The sequence below is a fragment of the Antechinus flavipes genome, chromosome 2, assembly GCF_016432865.1.
Source record: "Antechinus flavipes isolate AdamAnt ecotype Samford, QLD, Australia chromosome 2, AdamAnt_v2, whole genome shotgun sequence".
Taxonomy (NCBI): Eukaryota; Metazoa; Chordata; class Mammalia; order Dasyuromorphia; family Dasyuridae; genus Antechinus; species Antechinus flavipes.
In genome coordinates this window covers 600,136,209-600,157,658 of record NC_067399.1, presented here as the reverse complement: position 1 = coordinate 600,157,658, position 21,450 = coordinate 600,136,209, and the positions used below count along the sequence as shown (strand labels likewise).

Here is a 21,450-nt window from a genome sequence, read left to right as displayed (position 1 = left end):
CCAAGAAGCCTTGGCTTTAACAAAGGCACTCTCCCAAGAAAAACAGAATGAAGGATGTCAGCATAAGTAGACCTGAAGAATAACTTATTAAAGCTCTGAGGTTAACTCTGAAGTTATCTATTATTACATGTAAGACTATGACAAGGTTAGGTCCTAACCCTACTACATTCAAGCTCAAGCTGTATTTTCAGATCATAATCTCAAATCCTAGTACTTCCTTCCAGAGATCCTTAAAAGATAAAAAACTCAAGCTATCATGAGAATATTGGACTGGATAGCTCTGTTTTATAGTTACTTAAGTTTATTCCATTTGTAGTTAGCAACAACAAATTCTGATAACACAGAACAATAAGAAATAAGTGGAGAGGTTTTCTATTCCTATCATTAAGAGTAAAAGTAGAAACCTTCTTAGATCACTCTCATTTAAATTTAAAGTTGGTTTATTAATAAGACACTGAAGATCTCTGAGCTGAGCCTAAAGCATGTAAACTTTATCAAGCTTGGTTTGTTTCTTAACTTTTGTAAGTTTGTTCTTAACAGTCAAATCACAATCCATTCAGGCTTTGTCATACTATAAGATTCTCCTATAAATTTTTCATAGAGTATCTACCCAAAATGTTAGAAGATAAAATTTTCTAGTTGTTATCACACAGTCCCTAGAAGACAACGCTTATATAATTTTTTTGAATATATAGTTCATCACAGAAAACATTAAAGTCTATTTACAACTACCACACACCTCTCTCTTGGGACATCTTCAGTTAAGATTCTTCAGAAATTGTGTTGAATATTCACAAATATATAATATCGCAAGAGAAATTACTGTGTCACAGGGAACAGTTTGGTAAAGCTCTACACAATTTCCCAAACCAAAATCCAGGCAGCTCTCTTGACCATATTCAATTCTAGGCTCAGTTCACTGCACATAAATAACTATTTAGTATAGGTATTAAAAAATAAATAAGTATACTGATAATTTAGTTGCATGTTATTAACTAGACAATTACCTTTTTTTTTCTTTTTTTTTTTTCCTTCGACTGAGGCAATTGGAGATTAAGTGACTTGCCAGGGTCACATGGCTAGGAAGTGTTTAAGTGTCTGAGGCCAGATTTGAATTCAGGTCCTTCTGACTTCAGGGCTGATGCTCTATCAGAGAGCAGAGACTGTTTTGTTTTAGCTGTCCTCAATTACCTTTTTTTTTAAATGATCTTTTCCCCCTATAAAAAGTTATGCTGCTCTCTTGAATAAGAAGTCTATAGAAAGATAGGAAAAGCTCATTTTTTCCCCTTCCAGTTTCATGTGACTTCTATAAGTCATAATCAATTTTGTATTACTGCATTTAACTAATTATAATTAAGCTAAAATTCCAGCCTCCATCCCTTCCCATCCAGGTTTGATCTTACCTCAAGCTCAAGATCTTGAGGTTCCATTTCAGAAAGTGATAATACAGCAATTTTGGTAATTTTGCAGACCTCATGGTCTCCAGGAAGTTTTCCTATTAAGGCTTTCTGACGAATTAAGATAAGCCACCATGGGAGATCTGAAAAAGAAAGAAAAATAATACCCCCCTGGTATTTATACAGAGCTATTATCCTTGAAAACTGAGGAGCTTTATCAAAATAATCTTATTTATAATATTCCTCAAAAAAAGGATTAAAAAGTTAAGGACAAAGTTGAAACAAAAGAATTTGCTTTATAAGCATGGCTACACTGCAAACATCTTTGCAAACATTTTCTACCTTTCATTTTTAAAATTAAAATTAAATTAGAAGTATCCTAGTATAGAACATAAGAATGTGCTATAATGAGATAATATGACAATCTTTTTTTAAAAGAAGATTTCTCTCTAAATAACTAGTAGATATAACATGAAACAGTGGGATACAATGGAAAGAGAGCTGGATTTGAATTCAGAGGCCCTAGATTTGAATCATTTTTCTGAATTTTACTGCCTGTGTAACCATGGACAAGTTTTTCTGGGCCTCATTTACCTCATCTATAAATATTTTTAACTAGATGATCACTGAGGTCCTTTCTAGTTCTAAACAAATTCTATGAATAGCTGAAACAAATGGTACTTTAAGAATTTTTTATCATACTGCCTGATTTATTCTCTATATGAAAAAAAGTTAGGTTAGGAAAAATAACTGCAAAAAGTCTTTATTTTCCCATTTTTTCCTAAGTATCACAATCTTTAGGGGAGATGAAAGGTTGAATTTCCTTTCATGCCATTCCCCTGGAGATCAGTGGAGAGGGGAAATTTTCATCTGATTTTCCATTACATTTATTATTGCCATTTAAGGACTGTAATGATTAACTTATTCTTTATCATAAATATATGTTGATAATCTATCTTATACTGTTGATACAAAAAAATACAAGTAGGAATTCATCATCTTCAAAAGCCATAAATAGGGTAGCTTTCTCTCTACTCTTTCCCCATTCCTTAAACACCCTCCTCCCCCCATCCCAATGACCAGACCTCATGGGGGCAGAAGGAAGCAAAGCAACATATTTGCTTAAATTACTTAGATGAATCTGGACTTACAACAAGAAGTTTTCCAATAAGATAGAAGAACACATAGCTGGACCATCTGCACTGCCATTGTGTATTCAAGGCCTTCTGGCTTACCATCTGCCCTACTGCTATGTCTGCCAACCTTTGAGATACTGCCCTACTGATTTAACCTAAACATACCTGGATTTGCTATTTCCCCCCTTTAGTACAGTAATATTTTTTGGATTTTTCAGCCTTTCTCCCCACTATGCCACTGAACGCTCTTGTATGTGCCATTTCCTTCAATTTGACTGAATTCCTTGAGAGCAGAGACTGTTTTGTTTTTTCTGTTTGTTGCTTTTAGCATTTAACACAGTGTTTGGCACATAGTAAGTGCTCACTAAACACTTTTTCATCCATTCATTAATTTTTTGAGGGTCTACTATGTATAAGGCACTGGAAATACAACAACTAAAAAAAAATCAATTCTAATTCTATATAAAAAGCATTAATGGAATTTGAGAGTTAAAAAATCTGAACCTGAATTCCAGCCTTGCTACTTACTACCTGCTTAACACTGAGCAAATTCTTACTCTTCCTCAACCTCAGTTTACTCTCGGTAAAAGGAACACATTAGCCTAGATCCATCTCTAAATATAAAACTATGTTAGTGATTAGTAAAATAAGCCATGCCCTCAAAGTTTGTGGCCTGCATAATGATGGAGCAATTCATAGTTTTACAGCAAATCAGCAAAACCTATATACTTTGATGAAAACAGATGTCAACTTCCTAAATATAAAATAATAAAAAAAGATGTGTCTATATGTAAAGCATATTGTGCAAATAAACCAAGTAACTGTTATACTGATACTAAAGTGAAAAAAAATTTTTAAATGTAGTTTGCATGTTATACTAATGATGGAATCATGAATGGATCCAGTATGAAAACTAAACATTTTATTTTGGCTACATCGTATTTTCTACAATAGTGTTGTTATGCTTAATGTTAGGATATCCTCAGTCCCAAATTCCTTTAAACTTTTAAAAAAATCTTTATCTTCTATTTATTTAACTTAATTTTGCTATTTTGTTTTTTGCAAATCAAAAAAGGCAACTGCTCATTTGTTCTTTACACTATCTACAGATACAAAGTTTTATCAAAACATTTTAATTTCATATTTCAAGCAAAAAGACTAATTATATAAACAAAATTATGTGAAAATATTAAGTAACTACACTAATGATAGCAGACACAAATATGACCGTCCTCACTTTGAAACTGAATAATCATGAGTGAGCTGAAAACAGATATAAAAATTTTCCTTTAACATTTTTTAAGAGTTCTATTGTAGCAGAGAAGGGAAAACTAAAATGCACTCTTTGCCAAAGGCAAGGGTTATGTTAGGATAGTCTATTGAAACTTAAAAATACATTAACACTGGGGTAATCTTGAGAATGGCCAAAAGTTATCCAACAAAACAAAACTGGAAAATTTTGCCTGAACACTGAGGTATTTCTAAGAAATCTCATTAGGTTGTAAAATAATTTAAAGGGAATGATGGAATCTGTTGTCATAAGTATTCTATCTTTGAGAGCACGGTAAGAAGATGAAGGGAAGAGAACATGCAAAGCTTAATTTTTTAAAGTGATGCAATTCAGACAAAAAAAAATCACAATTGTAAATATTCATAACTTATGATTCTACAAGTAAAATTAATTAAAGTACTAGTTTGGGCAAAGGAACTAACTTACATAATTCCATAGAAAAGAGACATTTCTTTCCAAACTATAACCACTAAATTAAAATTTGATTAAAGCTTCAGACATTAAAAATCTTAACACTGAAGTCCTAATAAAAATAATAATGCTACTATATTTTTAAAATAACCATTCTATAATCTCAAACCCAAAAGGAAAAAGGGAAAAAACAAAATCCTTACAGAGCAAGATAAAAAAAAACAAATCAGGAAGGGATTACTCTGAAAAGCATGACCTGGAAGGCCAGCTAGAACAATAGCAAAGGAAGAATTTTAATTGTATACCATATAAGAAATGACTCACTAATGAAGTGATATGAGAGAGAAAGATTTTCATCATTTCCTTTCTGGCTAATCTCCTATACTTCATGATCTCCAGAAACTCATCATTCCACAAGATGAAGTCAACTCTTAAAACTCATACCTCTACAGCATCCCTGCCTCTGACTAGATGGAGCTCAAAGTGGACAGTGAAGAACTTCCCCCTAGTCCTCTACCTTTTAAGGAAGGTACTGCCTCCTCAAATAATTTCCCACTCTAATTATAAAATGTTGCCATCCCTGAGTTGAGTATTACCACCTCACCCCTGGCTTTGAAACTCTTTTTCCATGTATTGCCTTCTCCCAATAGATTGTGAGGTCCTTTAAGGCACACTCTGTCTTATAGCTTTCTTTGTATTTCCAATATTGAGAAAAATACATGTCACATAGTAGGTACTCAATAAATGATTTGTTAACTATTGACTATTTTTCAGCTTTGAAAGAAAACGTTTCCTGCTCTCATGACAAATCTACAAGGCAGATATTATCTTCTTAATTTTACAGATTAGGAAATTGAGTTTTAGAGAGATTATATGACTTGTTTTAGATCATATAACTAAGAAGTAGGAAGTAGAATGTGAGCACAGATGTTTTAGAACCCAAATCCAGCACTTGAGTCATGATGCGGCTCTGCCTTACAGAGATCTGTGTTTTTATATGGACTACAAGCTCAAAGCTATATGATATGGTAGCCAAAAGATAATGCAATTTTAAACTGCACTGACAAGTATTCTATTCAAAGGTATGGCCCTTCAGTAATCTGGCCTGGTCAGACCAGATTTGCATAATCATATTCAATTCTGGAAGTTGAATCTTAGTATAGGCATTGAGAAGCAGGAGATTATCCAGAGGAAGGTGATCAGAACCAGGAGGGACATCAAGGTCAGCCTCTAGGAGGGTGATCTGAAGGAATGGGGAAGTCTAGCCAAAGAGAAGAAAATACCCAACACAGTCAAAGACTTTTCTTCAAGTATTTGAAAGGTTTCCTAGAAGAATTGGGATTAAACTCATTCTGCTTGATTTCAGATGGCAAATTTCCCAACAATAAGAGCTAGTCAAAAGAAGGGGCTTTTTGGGAGATCAGAGAGTTCCTCTTCATGGGACATATTCTAGTAAAGATTAGCTGACCATGTGTTAGATATGTTAAAGAATTTCTTTTTTGGACAGGATAGATTAAAGGACCTATAAGATATCTGAATCTGAATATCATCTTCTACTCTTCTATCTAACCTGCTATATCCAGTTAGTTGACAACTCTTCAATTCTAATTATCCTTTATGTCTTTATTACCAGTCATATTACCTCTTCTCTGAACTAAGTTCCTGTTACCATTTGCTTGAATTAGACATATTCCAGCTCATTTCCCACTTAAAAGTATCTCTTTTTAATATAGTAACCAGATTAAATTTTCTTATGTACAAACAATATCCCTCTGTGCAAAACTTTTCAATGGTTCTCTATTGTCTACCAAATAAGAGAGATATTTTTTGAGCCTGTAGTTCAAATCTTTCCATATAATTTGGTGCTAGCCTCTATTTGTACCCTTAGTTTCTATTATTCTCCTTCACATGATCTTTGCTCCAATAAAACTGGACTACATACAGTTCCAGAAACAACTCATACTTTGCTCAACATATCTTTATTTACATTGTTCCCTGGATATGGAAATACCCCTTTCACCTAAACTCTGCTACCTATCCTCCAAGTTCCAGATCAACTGCCATTCCTCCACAAAGTTTTCCTTTATCACTCAGTTTAAATGGCATTTACTTCTTTAGAACTTTTAATTCTTCCTAAGAATTTATGTTCTCTTAGCTACATTATGTGCATAATTACATCATGTACTAGATTGTAGGTAAACTCCTTAAAGGAAATGAATTGTTTTCATTAATTTTGTTTCTTCATCAGAGCTATACATAAATACTTAGAAGATGGCTGGCTACATAAAGAATTTATTCCATTTACTATAACTGAGAACCATACAAGGCAATGGAAGTAAAAAGATAAGAGGCAATAATAGTCTTTACCCTCAAAAACCTTCTCATCTAAAAGAACTGAAAAAAAAAAATGACAAACCCTTCCAGTATCTTTGTCAAGAAAATCACAGACAGGCTCATAAAGAGTCAGACAGGACTGAAACAATTAAATGATAAAAATAAAGATTTAACAAGAACAAAGTAAGATAAGAGATAAAATGTGACAAAGGTAAAGGATAAGTCCAGACAGAGTGCTCAGACATTTGAGGAAGAAGACCCAAACACTTCCCAGCTCCTTTTGAGGGAAAAGATGATTTGCAATGAATCTACAAAGTATTTATTTTGTATCCAATAAGTGCCAGGCATTGAAAATACTAGGACAAATATGAAACAGTTCCTGCTTTCAAGGAGCTTACATTCTAGTGGAGGAAACATACACATACATACATATATATATGTGTGCAAATACAACATATGTATGTATTTGTGTATATGAAATTTTCTAGTAGCTATGGAGACTAGCTTCTCTGAGAACAAGATACTCTAGTTGAGGTCTGAGGGAAGAAAAGGAGTCTAAGACTCACAGAGGAGATGAGCACGCCCTCTAGGAAAGGAAGCTAGTTTTTGCAAAGGCACAGAGACTGTAGACAAAAGTTGTGTATGAAGAACTATTAACAAGTCCATTTGGCTAGATGAGAGATTATAAAATAAACCTAAAGAAACAAGCTGGATTCACAGTGTGATGAACTTTATATGTCAAACAAAGGAATTTGTATTTTATCATTATGGCAGTTGAATCCCACTGGAACTTACTGTTCTTTAGAAAATGTTATTTTCATAGTGGTAGAGGAGAGGTTGGAAGAGCTAGAGACCTGAGGTAAGAAAATTAATTAAGAATTTATTGCCTGTAATGAATTGAAACAGCTACACCCAGCGAAAGAACTCTGGGAGATGACTTAAGAACCATTATGTAGAATTCCCAATCCCTCTATTTTTGTCCGCCTGCATTTTTGATTTCCTTCACAGGCTAATTGTACACTATTTCAGAGTCCTAATCTTTTTGTACAGCAACATAACTGTTTGGACATGTATACTTATTTTGTATTTAATTTATATTTTAACATATTTAACATTATTTGTCAACCTGACATCTGAGGGAGGGAGTGGAGGGAAGGAGAGGAAAAACTGGAACAAAAGGTTTGGCAATTGTCAATGCTGTAAAATTACCCATGCATATAACTTGTAAATAAAAAGTTATAATAAAAAAATTGCCTTATTTCCACTCTTTCTGTTGTTGTTTGCTTGGATTTTTGTTTTTCTTCCCAGGTTATTTTTACCTTCTTTCTAAATCCAATTTTTCTTGTGCAGCAAGATAACTGTATAAATATGTATACATATATTGTATTTAACATATACTTTAACATATTTAACATGTATGGGACTACCTGCCATCTAGGGGAGGAGGTGGAGAGAAGGAGGGGGTAAGTTGGAACAGAAGTTTTTGCAAGGGTCAGTGTTGAAAAATTACCGATGCATGTTTTGTCAATAAAAAGCTACAATAATTAAAAAAATAAGTTATTGCCTTTATATATTATTAAAGTAAAAGTTGACAAGCATCTGCACTAGGGTTGTGGCTATGTGAATAAAGAGAAAAGACTGGCTATAAGAGATGAAGAAGTAGAAGACAAGCTTTGGCAACTGACTGGATCTAAAGGAGTCTTTAAAGGCTCTAAGGAAAAGAGTCCAGGTGTTATTGGGGCTATAAATCTGAGGGCTGATGGTGCACAAAAATAAAGAAATTCAAGAATGGAGAAGGATTTACCAAAGAAAAGTTAACAAGTTCTGGTTTTTTGACAAATTCTGTTTGAGATTTCTTATGGAACAGTTTGAAATGTTCATTAAGCAACTGGAAAGAATATGTTCCAAACACAGAGAAGGCCTGCTCTGAACTCACTTGAAAAAATATCACACAAGGGCAGCTAGGTGGTGCAGTAGATAGAGCACCAGCACTAAAGTTAGGAGGATCTGAGTTCAAATCTGATCTCAGACACTTTTTTTTTTAATTTAATTTTATTTAATAATAACTTTATATTGACAGAATCCATGCCAGGATAATTTTTACACAACATTATCCCTTGCAATCACTTATGTTTCGTTTTTTCCCCTCCCTCCCTCCTCCCCCCCCCCCAAGATGGCAAGCAGTCCTATATATGTTAAATATGTTGCAGTATATCCTAGATACAATACATATTTGCAGAACCGAACAGTTCTCCCGCTGCACAGGGAGAATTGGATTCAGAAGGTAAAAATAACTCGGGAAGAAAATCAAAAATGCAAATAGTTCACATTCATTTCCCAGTATTCCTTCTTTGGGTGTAGCTGTTTCTGTCCATCATTTCTCCAATGAAACTCAGTTAAGTCTCTTTGTCAGAGAAATCCACTTCCATCAGAATACATCCTCATACAATATCGTTGTCGAAGTGTATAATGATCTCCTGGTTCTGCTCATCTCACTTAGCATCAGTCCATGTAGGTCTCTCCAAGCCTCTCTGTATTCATCCTGCTGGTCATTCCTTACAGAGCAATAATATTCCATAACATTCATATACCACAATTTACCCAGCCATTCTCCAATTGATGGGCATCCATTCATTTTCCAGTTTCTAGCTACTACAAACAGGGCTGCTACAAACATTTTGGCACATACAGGTCCCTTTCCCTTTTTTAGTATCTCTTTGGGGTATAAGCCCAATAGAAACACTGCTGTGATCTCAGACACTTAACACTTCCTAGCTGTGTGATCCTGGGCAAGTCACAACCCCAATTGCCTCACCAAGAAAAAATTGGTGCTAATTGGTAGGTAGCTACTGGAAATTTTGGAGTCATGATCTCAGCAAAGACCTCAATGATGCTTGCATTCTACTCTTATGGCCTCCTTAGCTGATTTCCAACTTTTCTCACCTTTTGCCTTTTTTCTTATATTCAATCTTTCTTACTGACTTCATACACAACTGAAAAACTTTCAAAAAGGAATTCCTTCAATCCCCTGCTTATTTTGAAACATCACTAACTGGTTAGGTGACACAGGGAATAGAGGGATGGACCTAGAGACAGACAAACCTGACTTCAAATCTTGTACTAGATGCTTCTTAATGGAAGAATGGGGATTATAATAGAACCTAACTTTCATGATTATTATGAGGATAAAAAGAGATAAATAATGAAATAGGTGTTCATGAGCCTATCAAAATTATTCAAATTAAAAAAAATAAAAATAAAACATTTGGATCACATTTTCATCATAGTTCTTGTAAAAACTTTTTTACTGCACTTTTAATGGTAATTTTTCTATGAAATTTAAATAATTTGTTTTAAACAACATTTTAGAAAGCAATATTTTTTTCAGATCCTAAAGTCTTGCTTATAATTTTAATGACTTATACCAACAAAAAAGAAATGGCTCATGTGTGGGGTGGTTAAGTGTATATTTTAATGAATCTTTCACAAAACTTGGTTTCTAGTTCTATCATTAATTAACAATGTGATCTTGAGCCAATAGCTTCACTTATCTGAACCTTGAATGAATCTATTAAATGAAAAAAGTTAAATTCAATGATTTCAAAAAGATATTTCCAGATCTAATATTTACATCTAGAATGATTCTATTTTTATTCTGTAGTTTTTACCTTAATGCAACAACCAACTGGGAAGGAATGGGGAAAAATTCTGATTTCTATATAGCTCTATTCTTTCTTCTATTTTCTGTCACATTTATCTGTTTTATTTCCTTCTTTCTTTTCCTTTGTAAACTTATTAAATCTTCTAGTAAAATCAAGGAAATACTTGATACATAAAAAATTATAACTAGCCAAAAACATATTTCTAAAATCTAGTTAAGGTGATTTATTTCTTTTTTTAAAGTGTTTTATTTTTTCAAATACTAGCAACGATAGTTTTCAACATTCAACTTTGCAAAACCCTATGTCCAAATTCTTCTCAAGCAATCTAATATACATTAAACACGTACAATTCTTCTAAATATATTTCTATATTTATCATGATGAACAAAAATAATCAAATCAAAAGGGGGAAAAAATACACACACACACCACAAACAGCAACAACAACAAAAAAAGTGAGGGAAAAAAAAAAAACCATTCTTCGATCCACATTCAGTTTCCATAGTTGTCTCTCTGAATACAGATAGAAGTTTCTATCACAAGTCTATTAGAATTGCCTTGAAATACCAGATTGTTGAAAGAAGCAAAATCCATCACAATTGATCATCACATAATCATGTTACTGTGTATAATGTTCTCTTGGTTCTATTCTTGTAAAATTTTCCAGGCTTTTCTGAAATCAACCTGCTCATCAATTCTTATTGAACAACAATATTCCATAACATTCATATACTATAACTTATTCAGCCATTTCCCAACTGATAGCCAAATAAGATGATTTATTTCTAACAAGAAAGCTTTATCACATAGTTTTTATTAGAAACAAATTAGGGGCAGCTAGGTGGTGAAGTGGATAGAGAACCAGCCTTGAAGTCAGGAGAACCTGAGTTCAAATCTTGTCTCAAACATTTAACACCTCCTATATGTGTGACTCTGGACAAGTCACTTAACCCCAATTACCTCAGCAAAAGAAAAAAAAAAGAAAGAAAGAAAGAAATTATACCTTCTGATATAAAATCAATTTATATTATTTCAGATTCTCCTGTAGTTGTTACTATGTAAATAATTTTTATGTGATTTTAATTAGTGATTGTATATCTACATAGTCTACTTTTAAAAATTCATGCTCTTTAGTTAGCTCTAATTGTCATTTATTATCAATGGTATTCTATTATATTAATATAATTTTTGCTTAGCTATTCCCCTACTGTGAGAACTCAGATTTATTTCCAGTTGTTCAAAGAGTATTGAGTCAAAGAGCAGTAAAATCATCCTTTTTTCTTTTGTGAGGCAATTGAGATTAGCTGACTCACCCAGGGTCACACAGCTAGAAAGCATTAAATGATTGAAATAGGATTTGAACTTAGGTTCTCCTGATTCCAGGGCCAGTGCTCTCTCCATCATATCATCGAGGTGCCCCTTAACTCATCCTTAAAGAAAATCTATAATTCTATAATCTAGCAAGCTTTCTATAACTCTCATCTTTCACTACTAAATTTACTCTCCCCGCAAAAAACTGTCTATATTCTTTGCCTCTACTTTTTCACTAACCCTTCCAATCCTAACCATTCAATTTGAAACTGTCTTCTGCAACATCAATAATGGCGTCTGTATTGCTCAATCCAAATGTATTTTCTCAATCTTCATCCTTCTTCACTTTCCTTTAACAGCTGAAACTCTCTCTCCTTGTGGCTTCTCTTTCTTTTCCCTGCTCTTTCCTGGTTGTCCTATACATATGACCAGCCATTCAGTCTTCTTTAAAGAATTATCATTTATTTCTCCCTGTGTGTGGATACACTCAGTTCTGGGACTGCCTTCTCTTTGTCTCTACCATCTTCCTGATCCCATGATTATCAGTTGGATGCAGATAATTCCCAAATAAACAAGCTCAGCCCTCATTCCTTTTTCCTAAGCTCCAGTCCCACATTTCCAGCCACCTGCTACAAGATGCTTTTCCCTGAATGTCCCATAAGTAGCTCCAATTCAATATGCCCCAAACTGAATTCACTATATCTCCCTTAAAAGAACTCTTCCCCCTTCTCATGAACTTCATTATTTTTATTAAGAATATCATTGTTCTTTTTCTCATCCAGGCTAACAACCCCAGTCATTTTTGCCCTTTGTATTTAAGCTGCCAGGTTCTGTTGACTCTATTTCTACCACTTCTCTTGTGATTGTTCCCTGCCTATCATCATAATTCAAGTCACCTTTCACATGAACACTACTAATACTAACAGCCTCCTAATTATCTCTGGATCTTGCTTATTCCCTCTCCAAGCCATGTTCCACATGTAATTAGTAAAACCAAGTCTGACCATGTCATTTTCCCACTTAAAAAGTATCAATGGCTAATTCTCCTTTCTTCCCCTCTCCCATCCAAGGCTCAGCTGAGCAGAGAGCTTTCCCAATTCCTGGAGTTGTCAGGGCACCCCTCCTGCTGCAATTACTTTGTACATTAGATTTCTTTATTTGTATAAAGACTCATCATTCAAAGCCTTCTATGAAGAACTGCCAAAGAGATTTTCCTTATTCCAAACATTCCAATGGCTCCTTATTGCCAATAGGATCAAATATAAACCCCTTTGTTTGACTTCTAAACCCTAAAAGGTCTAGTCCTGCCAATCTCCCTTTCTCTCCATTTGTAGCCTCATTCCATCTCCCGCCTCTGCCAGGTTCTTTGCACTGATTACACCTCCTTCCTGGAATCCACTCCCACTTCCCTCAGCTTATTAGGTTTTTTCATTCCCTTCAAGCGGAGCAAAATCAGGAATGAGATGCCTGGATTCTTAGGAACCTCCACTCCAAGGATATGGTTATACCCTTAAAAACATCTAATTAAAGGCCAGGAGGTATAGAGGACTTCAGAGAAGAGAACAAGGTCAAAGTCTAAAGCAGAAGCAAGCCTGACATAAGAGAGGACTGGTTCCCCCAAAACCATCAAGAGTAATATAGAATACTATTTTGTGGAGAAGTCCTCCCCTTATTGTCCCTGCCTCAATGACAGCCTGAAGTCCTTTTTGCAAAAGTTATCTATCGACCAATTTTACTTTATATTATGCACCTTAACTTTGAAAGTTCTAATTCAATCACTGTTTATGACTCTAATGTCTTCAGATCACTACTGTGTCAGGGAATGAATGACCTTTACAAACATGGGATGTTGATAACAAATTATTTCAAGTCTTCTAAATTTAGAGGATTTTTTACCTGCTCTACAAGAGAAAACTCTATAGCATTGTAGAGATTTTCCTCTTAGATACTCTTCTCCAAAATCATCCCTTCTGTTCTATTTCCAAGTATATTTTCTTCCTTCTAGGAAGTTTGTTAAATCCTATCTTTAAATACTAGATAAGTAAGTGTCTACAGAGATCCTGAGAATTTTTCTTAATTAGAATGTATGAGTTTCTTTTAAACTCATGATGAAACCACCTAGGCAGGGGTGGTTGGGAAGGAAATCAGAAAGTTATAAGAAAAGAAGAGAATTAAGAGGAAAAGGGCCTACCTACCAATCTATCAGCTCCCAGGTTTATAATCCAAGGAGGTAAACTTCAAAAATAAATTTTAATGAAAAAATAATTAAAACTGGTTCCTATTTATCTAAAATACCAAATAAGGCATAATTTATATGGCATACAGCAAAGTATCTAGGATTTGGAGTCACAAGACTTAGGATACTATCGAGACTTTGTTTAATGTCTAATTTTGGAAAAATAAGTCCCTTAACTTCTGAGGAACTCAATTTCCTCATATGTAAAATTAGGAGGTTGAAATAAGTTCATAGTTATATTGATTAATTATATGACCCTGGGAAAGTCACTTAATCTTATTTGACTCAATTTTTACATTTGTAAAATGAACTGGAAAAAGAAATGACAAGCCACTGGGCGTCATAAGGAGTTGGACACACTTGTATACTGAACAACAAATTTTACTTAAGCTGAATCTCAAATTATTCAAATTTATCATTTTACAATAAGTTTTTTTTTTTAAAATAGAGTCCTAGTAGCCACTTGCAATATAATTATATAACCAGTTCCCATAGATAAATCAAAACTAATCAATTCACTGCAAGCTAAAATACATTAAAAATTGAGAGTAAAAACTGTGAAATACACTAGCTATGTGATAATGGGTAACTTAATTTCTCTTTTTTCCTAGTAAATTTATTTATTTTAATACATATTATTTTATGAATCATGTTGGAAGAGAAAAATCAGAGCAAAAGGGAAAAATCATGGGAAAGAAAAAAAAAAAAACAGAAAAAATAAAGTGAACATAGCATATGTTGATTTACATTCAATTTCCTTAGTTCTTTTTTTGGATGCAGATGGCATTTTCTGTCCAAAGTCTATTGGGATTGCTTTGGATAACTGAACTACTGAAAAAAACAAGTCTTTCATAGGTCATTTAATTTCTCAATGATTCTGGGCAATTTGTACATTATAAATTAAATATGAGTTGCCTATCTGTATGAAAGAGAATTTATAAAAATGTTCGTTTTATGATAATCTGCACTCCCTAAAAATGAAAAAAAAAAAATTCAAGTTTGAACTACAGAATCACTCTGGAGAAGTAAGATGAAATCAGTTTGGACAATGCCATACAATCCAAGCTAAGAATTACACAGTTTATCTTATAGATAACAGGGAACTGTTCAAATTTTTGAATAAGGAAATGAAGTGCAACACATGATAAGGCTAATGCATTTGGAAAATTGGTCAATTAAGTAAAAGATACATTAAAATGGGTAACTTTCATTTAGGAGACTATAAAAATAATCTAGGAGAGATGTAATAAAGTCCTGAATTAGGGTTATGGCCATGTGAAAGATATCATGGACATAGTATTTACAAGTATGTATTATTATAATTTCTGAAATGATCATAAGAAATATGTCATAGGTCTTGCTTATGATCATATGTCATAGGTCAAGCTTAGATCATAAATATGAGATGACATTTTTTAAAGTTATGCATATACTCTAATATCTAAACTCAGTATCATCCAGGATCCAGATTATATTTTAATAAACAAATTAACTTAAGGCAGGCCATAACATAAAAGCTGTTTTCCATGTCTTTTATTTCCACATGTACACATACTATAAGACCAAGAAAAGGAAGAAAATGAATCAAAATCATAATTAAACCTTTGTGATCTGGCAAAGATCTATAGTAGCCTCATCTTTGATATTGTTAATTTTTAATTAGTAAAGTAAATATTTAATAATTAATAAATTATGATTCTATTCATAAATTGTTGTCTTTTTTTTGGTAAGAACTTTAGAAACTTACCTGAATGAAGTTGAACTTTCCCAATAACACCCTCGACTAGCCCCAAACAAATGGGATTCCAAGCCAGAAGAAGGTCAGTGGCTAAAATAAAATAAAAAAGCATTCATTTTAAAATATATTAGCATAAGAAAATATATTAAAATACCTAAAGCAACATAATTTTAAAACAGTAAAATGGCCAACAAAAGTGACTAAGTATGAAATACGATCCAAATTAAAAACCCAGTCAAGGCTCTAATTAGTTAATATAACAATAAAAAGAGAGAGGCTTAGTATTTTCTCACATTTCTGGATGAATGGATCTCATTATGATTTTGAATATTTGAAGGATATGTAGTTTTATAAAAGTGGATACATGTTCTTTCCTTGGGTTTAGAAGACTTAATATTCTGTCTTCTAGAACTGCTGAATTCTTGTCACCTAAAAAGCTGAGTCATTGTTATCATCCATAATCATCCAGGAGAAAAGGGTGGATGAAACAAGGAGATTAAATGACTACAAGAGGTCACACTAGATAGGTCCCTATTCAAGGACAATCCTAAATCCTAGTAAATAGTAAAGAAGAAAAAGGCCTTGGATATGGAGCCATAAAACTTAGATTCAAATTCCAGCTGAGTTGTGTGATGATAAGTCATAATTTAACTAGCAGTCTCTATTCTATAAAGTACAAGTAGAAGGATTATAATTAAATGACTTCTAAAGTCCTTTCCAACTCTTAATCTTTTCTCTGAAGTGAAAAAAATAGAAGGCTAATGTTATGGGGACACTATTATTATTATAAACAACACTTTGGAATACCTACTCTGAAGAGGCCCAGAGAGTAAAAATTTGGCAAGATCATAAAACCAGTATCATTCAGAAGTTCTAAGTAGAAACAAGCAGTCACGGTAGTATGTTTTTTAGAAGATAAGCCATATTGGTAAAAACTTTTTTCTTAAATTCTCCTTAAATTGTTTAAAGGACATGAATTTAACAATTAATCAAGTTAATAAGATTCTAAACACTGTAGCTTAATCTTACTACTTATGTGAAGTCTATAATCATATCTATATATTTATTGGAAAGAGTAAAAGAATGAATAACCTTACTATAAGTACTAAAATAATATGAGTTTTCCAGGTGAAAAGTGTATGTCAAGCCAATAAGCATTTATAAGTGCGTTATGTGTCACGTATCATGTGCTAAACACCAGGGATACTATAAAAGAAAGGCAAAAATACTCCCTTCTTTCAAAAGATAGCAAGCAAATGACTATGTACAAACATGACAGATATAAGATTAAATGGAGATAATCTCAGAGAAAAGGCACTAGCATGAGGGGAATTGGGAAAAGATTCTTACAGAAGGCAAAATTTTAGTTGAGACTTGAAAGAAGTCAAGAAAGCCAGAGGGTAAAGATAAAAAGGAGATAATTCCCACCATGCACAGGGACAGCAAAGAAAATCTATGCTAATAGCTCATAGGGTACATATGTAAATCCAAAATACACAGACCTAGATATACACTGTATTTTCAGAAATTAGTTACATTAAAAAATTAATGTTGGTTTTTTGAAATTTAAAAAAAAGCCAAAAGACATTTTGTGAATGTTTACTATCTGAAAAAAAATTATCAATCCTTATGGCACATAATACTATTCACTTATTCTAGTAAATCCTGCTTGCTAGCGATAGCATAATTTCAAAGCCTTATTACAAAAAAAAAGAAAATAAATAAAATTGGTCTATTAACCCAATTATTTTGAATACAAAATGACAAAAATTCCCTTATAACAAAATAGTTTCTTAGTTGTAAAAGCAAAACAGAGGATTTTACATTTGATCATGATAGTAATAGGAAGTAATTAAAATTTACTGAGTAAGGAGGTAACATGGTTAGAATTGCATTTTAAAGAAATTATTTTGACAGCTGAGTGGCAGTTGACTATAGACCAGAGAGAGAGAAGGTAAGGAAGAGGGCCACCCAGTTTATTGCAAGAGTCTGTACATGAGCTAATGAGAGTTTAGATCAGGGTGGTCACTGTTTGAGTGGACAAAAAGAGTTATCTTCTAAAGGTAGTAATAAATAAATAAAGGTAGTAATGGCAAAATTTAGCAATTAACTGGACATATGAAGTGAAAGCAAGTGAGAATTAGAGGATGATACTAACACTGTGAACATTGTATTACAGAAATTCAGAAAAGGTATTGAGGGACAAGATGACAAATTATGTTTTAGACACAACAATTAGAAATGCCTATGGAACATTCAAGGAGGGAAGGGAGAGAAGGCAGGAAAGGCAGGAAAAGAAAGAAGGAAGAAGGGAAAGGAAGGAGAGGAAAGAGAGGGAAAGAGGGAAGGAGGAAGAAAGGAGAGAAGAAGACAAAGGGAGGAGAGAGGGAGAAGGAAGGAGAGAAACAGGAAAGAAGAGAGGGGAAGGAAGGAAGGAAAGAAGGAGGGAAGAAAACAGGGAAGGAGGGAAGAAAAGGGAAGGAAAGAGGGAGAGAGAGAGAGATAAGAAAACAGGGAGGGAAAGAAAGGAAGGAGGGAGGGAAGGTAAAGTTGGAGGAACAGGAAGGAAATTACCTTCCACATCTATGGATAAAGAGAATTAATGCTGAAACAAAGAATAGAAAGAATCAGAGAAAATAAAATAGACTATTTTAATTACATAAAACTGAAAAGTGTTTGCACAAAGCCAAGTAATATAAAGGAATTGATTCAACTATATAAGAACAAGAGTCATTTCTCCAAAAGACAAAGCACATGAACAGGCAGTTCTTAGAAGAAGAAATGCTATTATGAGCATTTTTTTCCAAAGGTTCCAAATCACTAATGATTGGGAAAATCCAAATTAAAGTAACAGGTTCTGCTCCCTACTTATCTGATTGATGAAATGATCCCCCTTCCCCCTATCCCCCCCAAAAAAGCTATTATTTTAAGAGTAAGGAGAAAAGAGGCAGATTGATACACTGTAGGTGGAACTGTGAACTGCTCCAGCTATTATGGAAAGCAATTTAAAACTATGCTTCAAAAGTTACTAAACTATATATATTTTTTAACCTGTGATATCAAAAAAAGTTAAGGAGAAAACCATCCATATGTACAAATACATTTATAATAGCTCTTTCATTTTAGAGAAGAATTAAAAATTAAGTGAATATCCATTAACTGAAGAATAGCTGAACGAATTATGATACATAAAAGTAATAGAATATAGTTGAAGTATAAAAACGATAAAAAGGATGATTTCAGAAAAATTAGAGTGAAATTAACTCAATTTATATAAGTAAAGTAACAATATGAAAAACAATTATGAATGACTTCAGAATTATGTAGAATGCAATAGTCAATTACAATTCCAGAATTGATTGTACAGCAAGCTACCCACTTTCTGAGAGAGGTGATGGATTATACATATTTGATAAAGACTTTATTTGATTTACTTGATAAAGGCTTTTTTTCTTTTTAAAACTGAGGCAGGGATGAAATAGCTCTAGGGTTACCAAAAAAGGAAAGCAACAGGAAAGAGAGAAAATGTGATCAGTGAAGAACTTTTTTAAAAGCACAAGCAGGGCAATTTTGAAAGTTACATGATGAATTTGTTTTACTTAAAGGAAAAGTAAGCTCTAAATAAGAGAGTTTTGCAGTTTTACAGAAAAACTTCTCTTTTTCTAATCATTCTACATGTGGATATATTCAATTTATTTGGCATTTATCAAGTCTAGAATAAAATTATAAGAGATTTTCTTTCTGTACTATGAAGAAAAATTCCTGTTGTTAAATGTTAGACGGTTAAATCAATGTTTCATTTCATTCCAATCCCAGATGAAAACAACTATATCAGCCCAAGTCAGGCCTGTTAGAAGAAGAGATAACTGAAAGACCACATTTTCTAATTGGATTGTATTAGAGTTCAAGAAGTCCCCATCCAGTGTGCTGAGTAACTTCCTATGGCAAACTTAAAGAAGAATATGGGTATACAGGATGGGAAAGTGCTCAGGATGGATTGTGATCTATATTGTCAGAGATAACCCTAAATCACAATGGACTCAAGACATGCATGTACAAGAATGACAATGATCTAAGAATTTTTTTAAAAATTTATTTCTCTTTGCCAAAAGAGAAATATTTGATGGGCCTGTTTCAGAAATTTCAATTAACTCTACATGGAAAAATTATATTTAATATAAATAATAAGTTAAGTACCTAAATTCTAGTAGTCTGATTCCATTCAACTCAAGACATTTATTAAGCATCTGTGATGGGCTAAACATTATATAATACCAAGGTGATATTTGAAAAATAAAACAATGCCTCCTCTAAAGAGACATACATCTGCAGGAAGATTACAACAGGCAAAAAAATTAAGTAAATACAAAGTATACACTACTACAAAGTAATATAAAAGAGAGAGCATGCTTATAACATAGTAACAGTTTATGGTCTAGGAGAAAGAATAGTTCTAACAGTGTTCAAAAACCAAATTCTGCATAAGTGTATTCATTAACTTAGAGCACAAATAATTCAGACCAGTGAAAGAATAGTGCCTTGTATATCGTATGCTCTTACTAAATGACTAATTAAATTCAAATGTAAATCAAAATTCTATAAGTTTTTATTTGAGTTTCCCTCTATGATTACACCTACCAAAAATAACTGCCCCAAGTATAAGACCAGAGAAAATTTGCTTCTGAAATGCCAATCATTCTGTAAAAACAAACTTACTAAAGATAAGTAATAACATTATGAGAATTACAAACATCTTGAATTACTATCAAAATAAAATTCCATTATGGAAAACAAACTATTCAATCTACAGACAATTGTGTATCATGGCCATTGTCCAACAATTTTTCCAGTACTCTTAGCAGCTGTGATATCTAGAAATCCTTACAAATTTTTCATGGCATAATTTGAGAAAAAAAAAAAAACATGACAATGAAGAACATTATAATTTTTTAAACAGGTTTCAGTTTCAGGGAGCAGTTTGATATGGTTAAAAATACTATAAAATCTCCCAAAACGTCTTAGTCAATTCTTGGTCCAACTCACTTCTACCTATAATTTATACCTAAGATTATATATATCGATAGCCAGCCCTTTGAGCTGATCCATTCAATTGTTTATTATGGCCACAAGTCTAAGACACAAAACAATAACTTTTAAACTTCTGTCCAGCATTACTACTACCTAAAAAAGGTTATGAAAGGCCGTCAATATTACAAAATGAGATGAGCAGAACTAGGAGAACAATCTATATGATAACAACATTGCAAAAACAAACAATTTAAGAAACTTGGGAAATCTGATTAACACAATAACCAACCACAATTCCAGAGAACTCAAGATGAAACATGCTTGCTTACCTCCTGTTAGAAAGTCATTACTCAGAAATGGAGAGTGTACAATATGGGAATTTCTTTATTTAACTATATATGTTTGTTTTTCTCATTTTCTTAATGTGAAGAGTTGTGACAAAGGTGGATGTCCATTTGCAAATAAAAATTTTTAAAAGACCACAAATAACTACCAAATTCATTTCCAAAAGTCCTTGTAAATGATCTGCATATGCATAAAGGTATCTCTGACTAAATAGGAATAAGGCTTCACATCTTTTACAATAAAATTTTCACAAACTATTTCTTACAGTAGATAGCAGTCACACAATGACAAGTCACTTTTTTAAACGTGTAATTTTTCCAAACCTTGAGTATAATTTGAAGTAATTTTGTAAAATTAAATCACTATAATCAATATTTACTCAGTTACAAAAGGACCTGACATCTATTTTTGAAGAAGTAATCAACCAAATATCTACCCAAAAAAAGAGCATTAACAATTAAATGCATGCTATTAATATTTCCAAAGCTTTTAAAAGAAAAAACAGAAATCAAATGATGGAGAAATTAAATTCCAAAAGCAGTAAAATTAGAATATTATCTT

At 32.9% G+C, this 21,450-nt stretch overlaps 1 protein-coding gene across 2 annotated transcripts in view; it reads right to left on the bottom strand.

Annotated features, from left to right (window-relative positions):
* The window catches only part of INPP5F (inositol polyphosphate-5-phosphatase F), a 99,146-nt gene that overhangs the window by 57,080 nt on the left and 20,616 nt on the right, over positions 1–21,450 (bottom strand). For both annotated transcript variants that reach the window (XM_051981546.1, XM_051981548.1), the window contains exons 2-3: positions 15,526–15,606; positions 1,404–1,540 (exon numbers count right to left, since the gene is read on the bottom strand). In XM_051981546.1, coding sequence (XP_051837506.1) covers positions 1,404–1,540; positions 15,526–15,606 — 218 coding nt within the window. The remainder of the gene's footprint in view (positions 1–1,403; positions 1,541–15,525; positions 15,607–21,450) is intronic.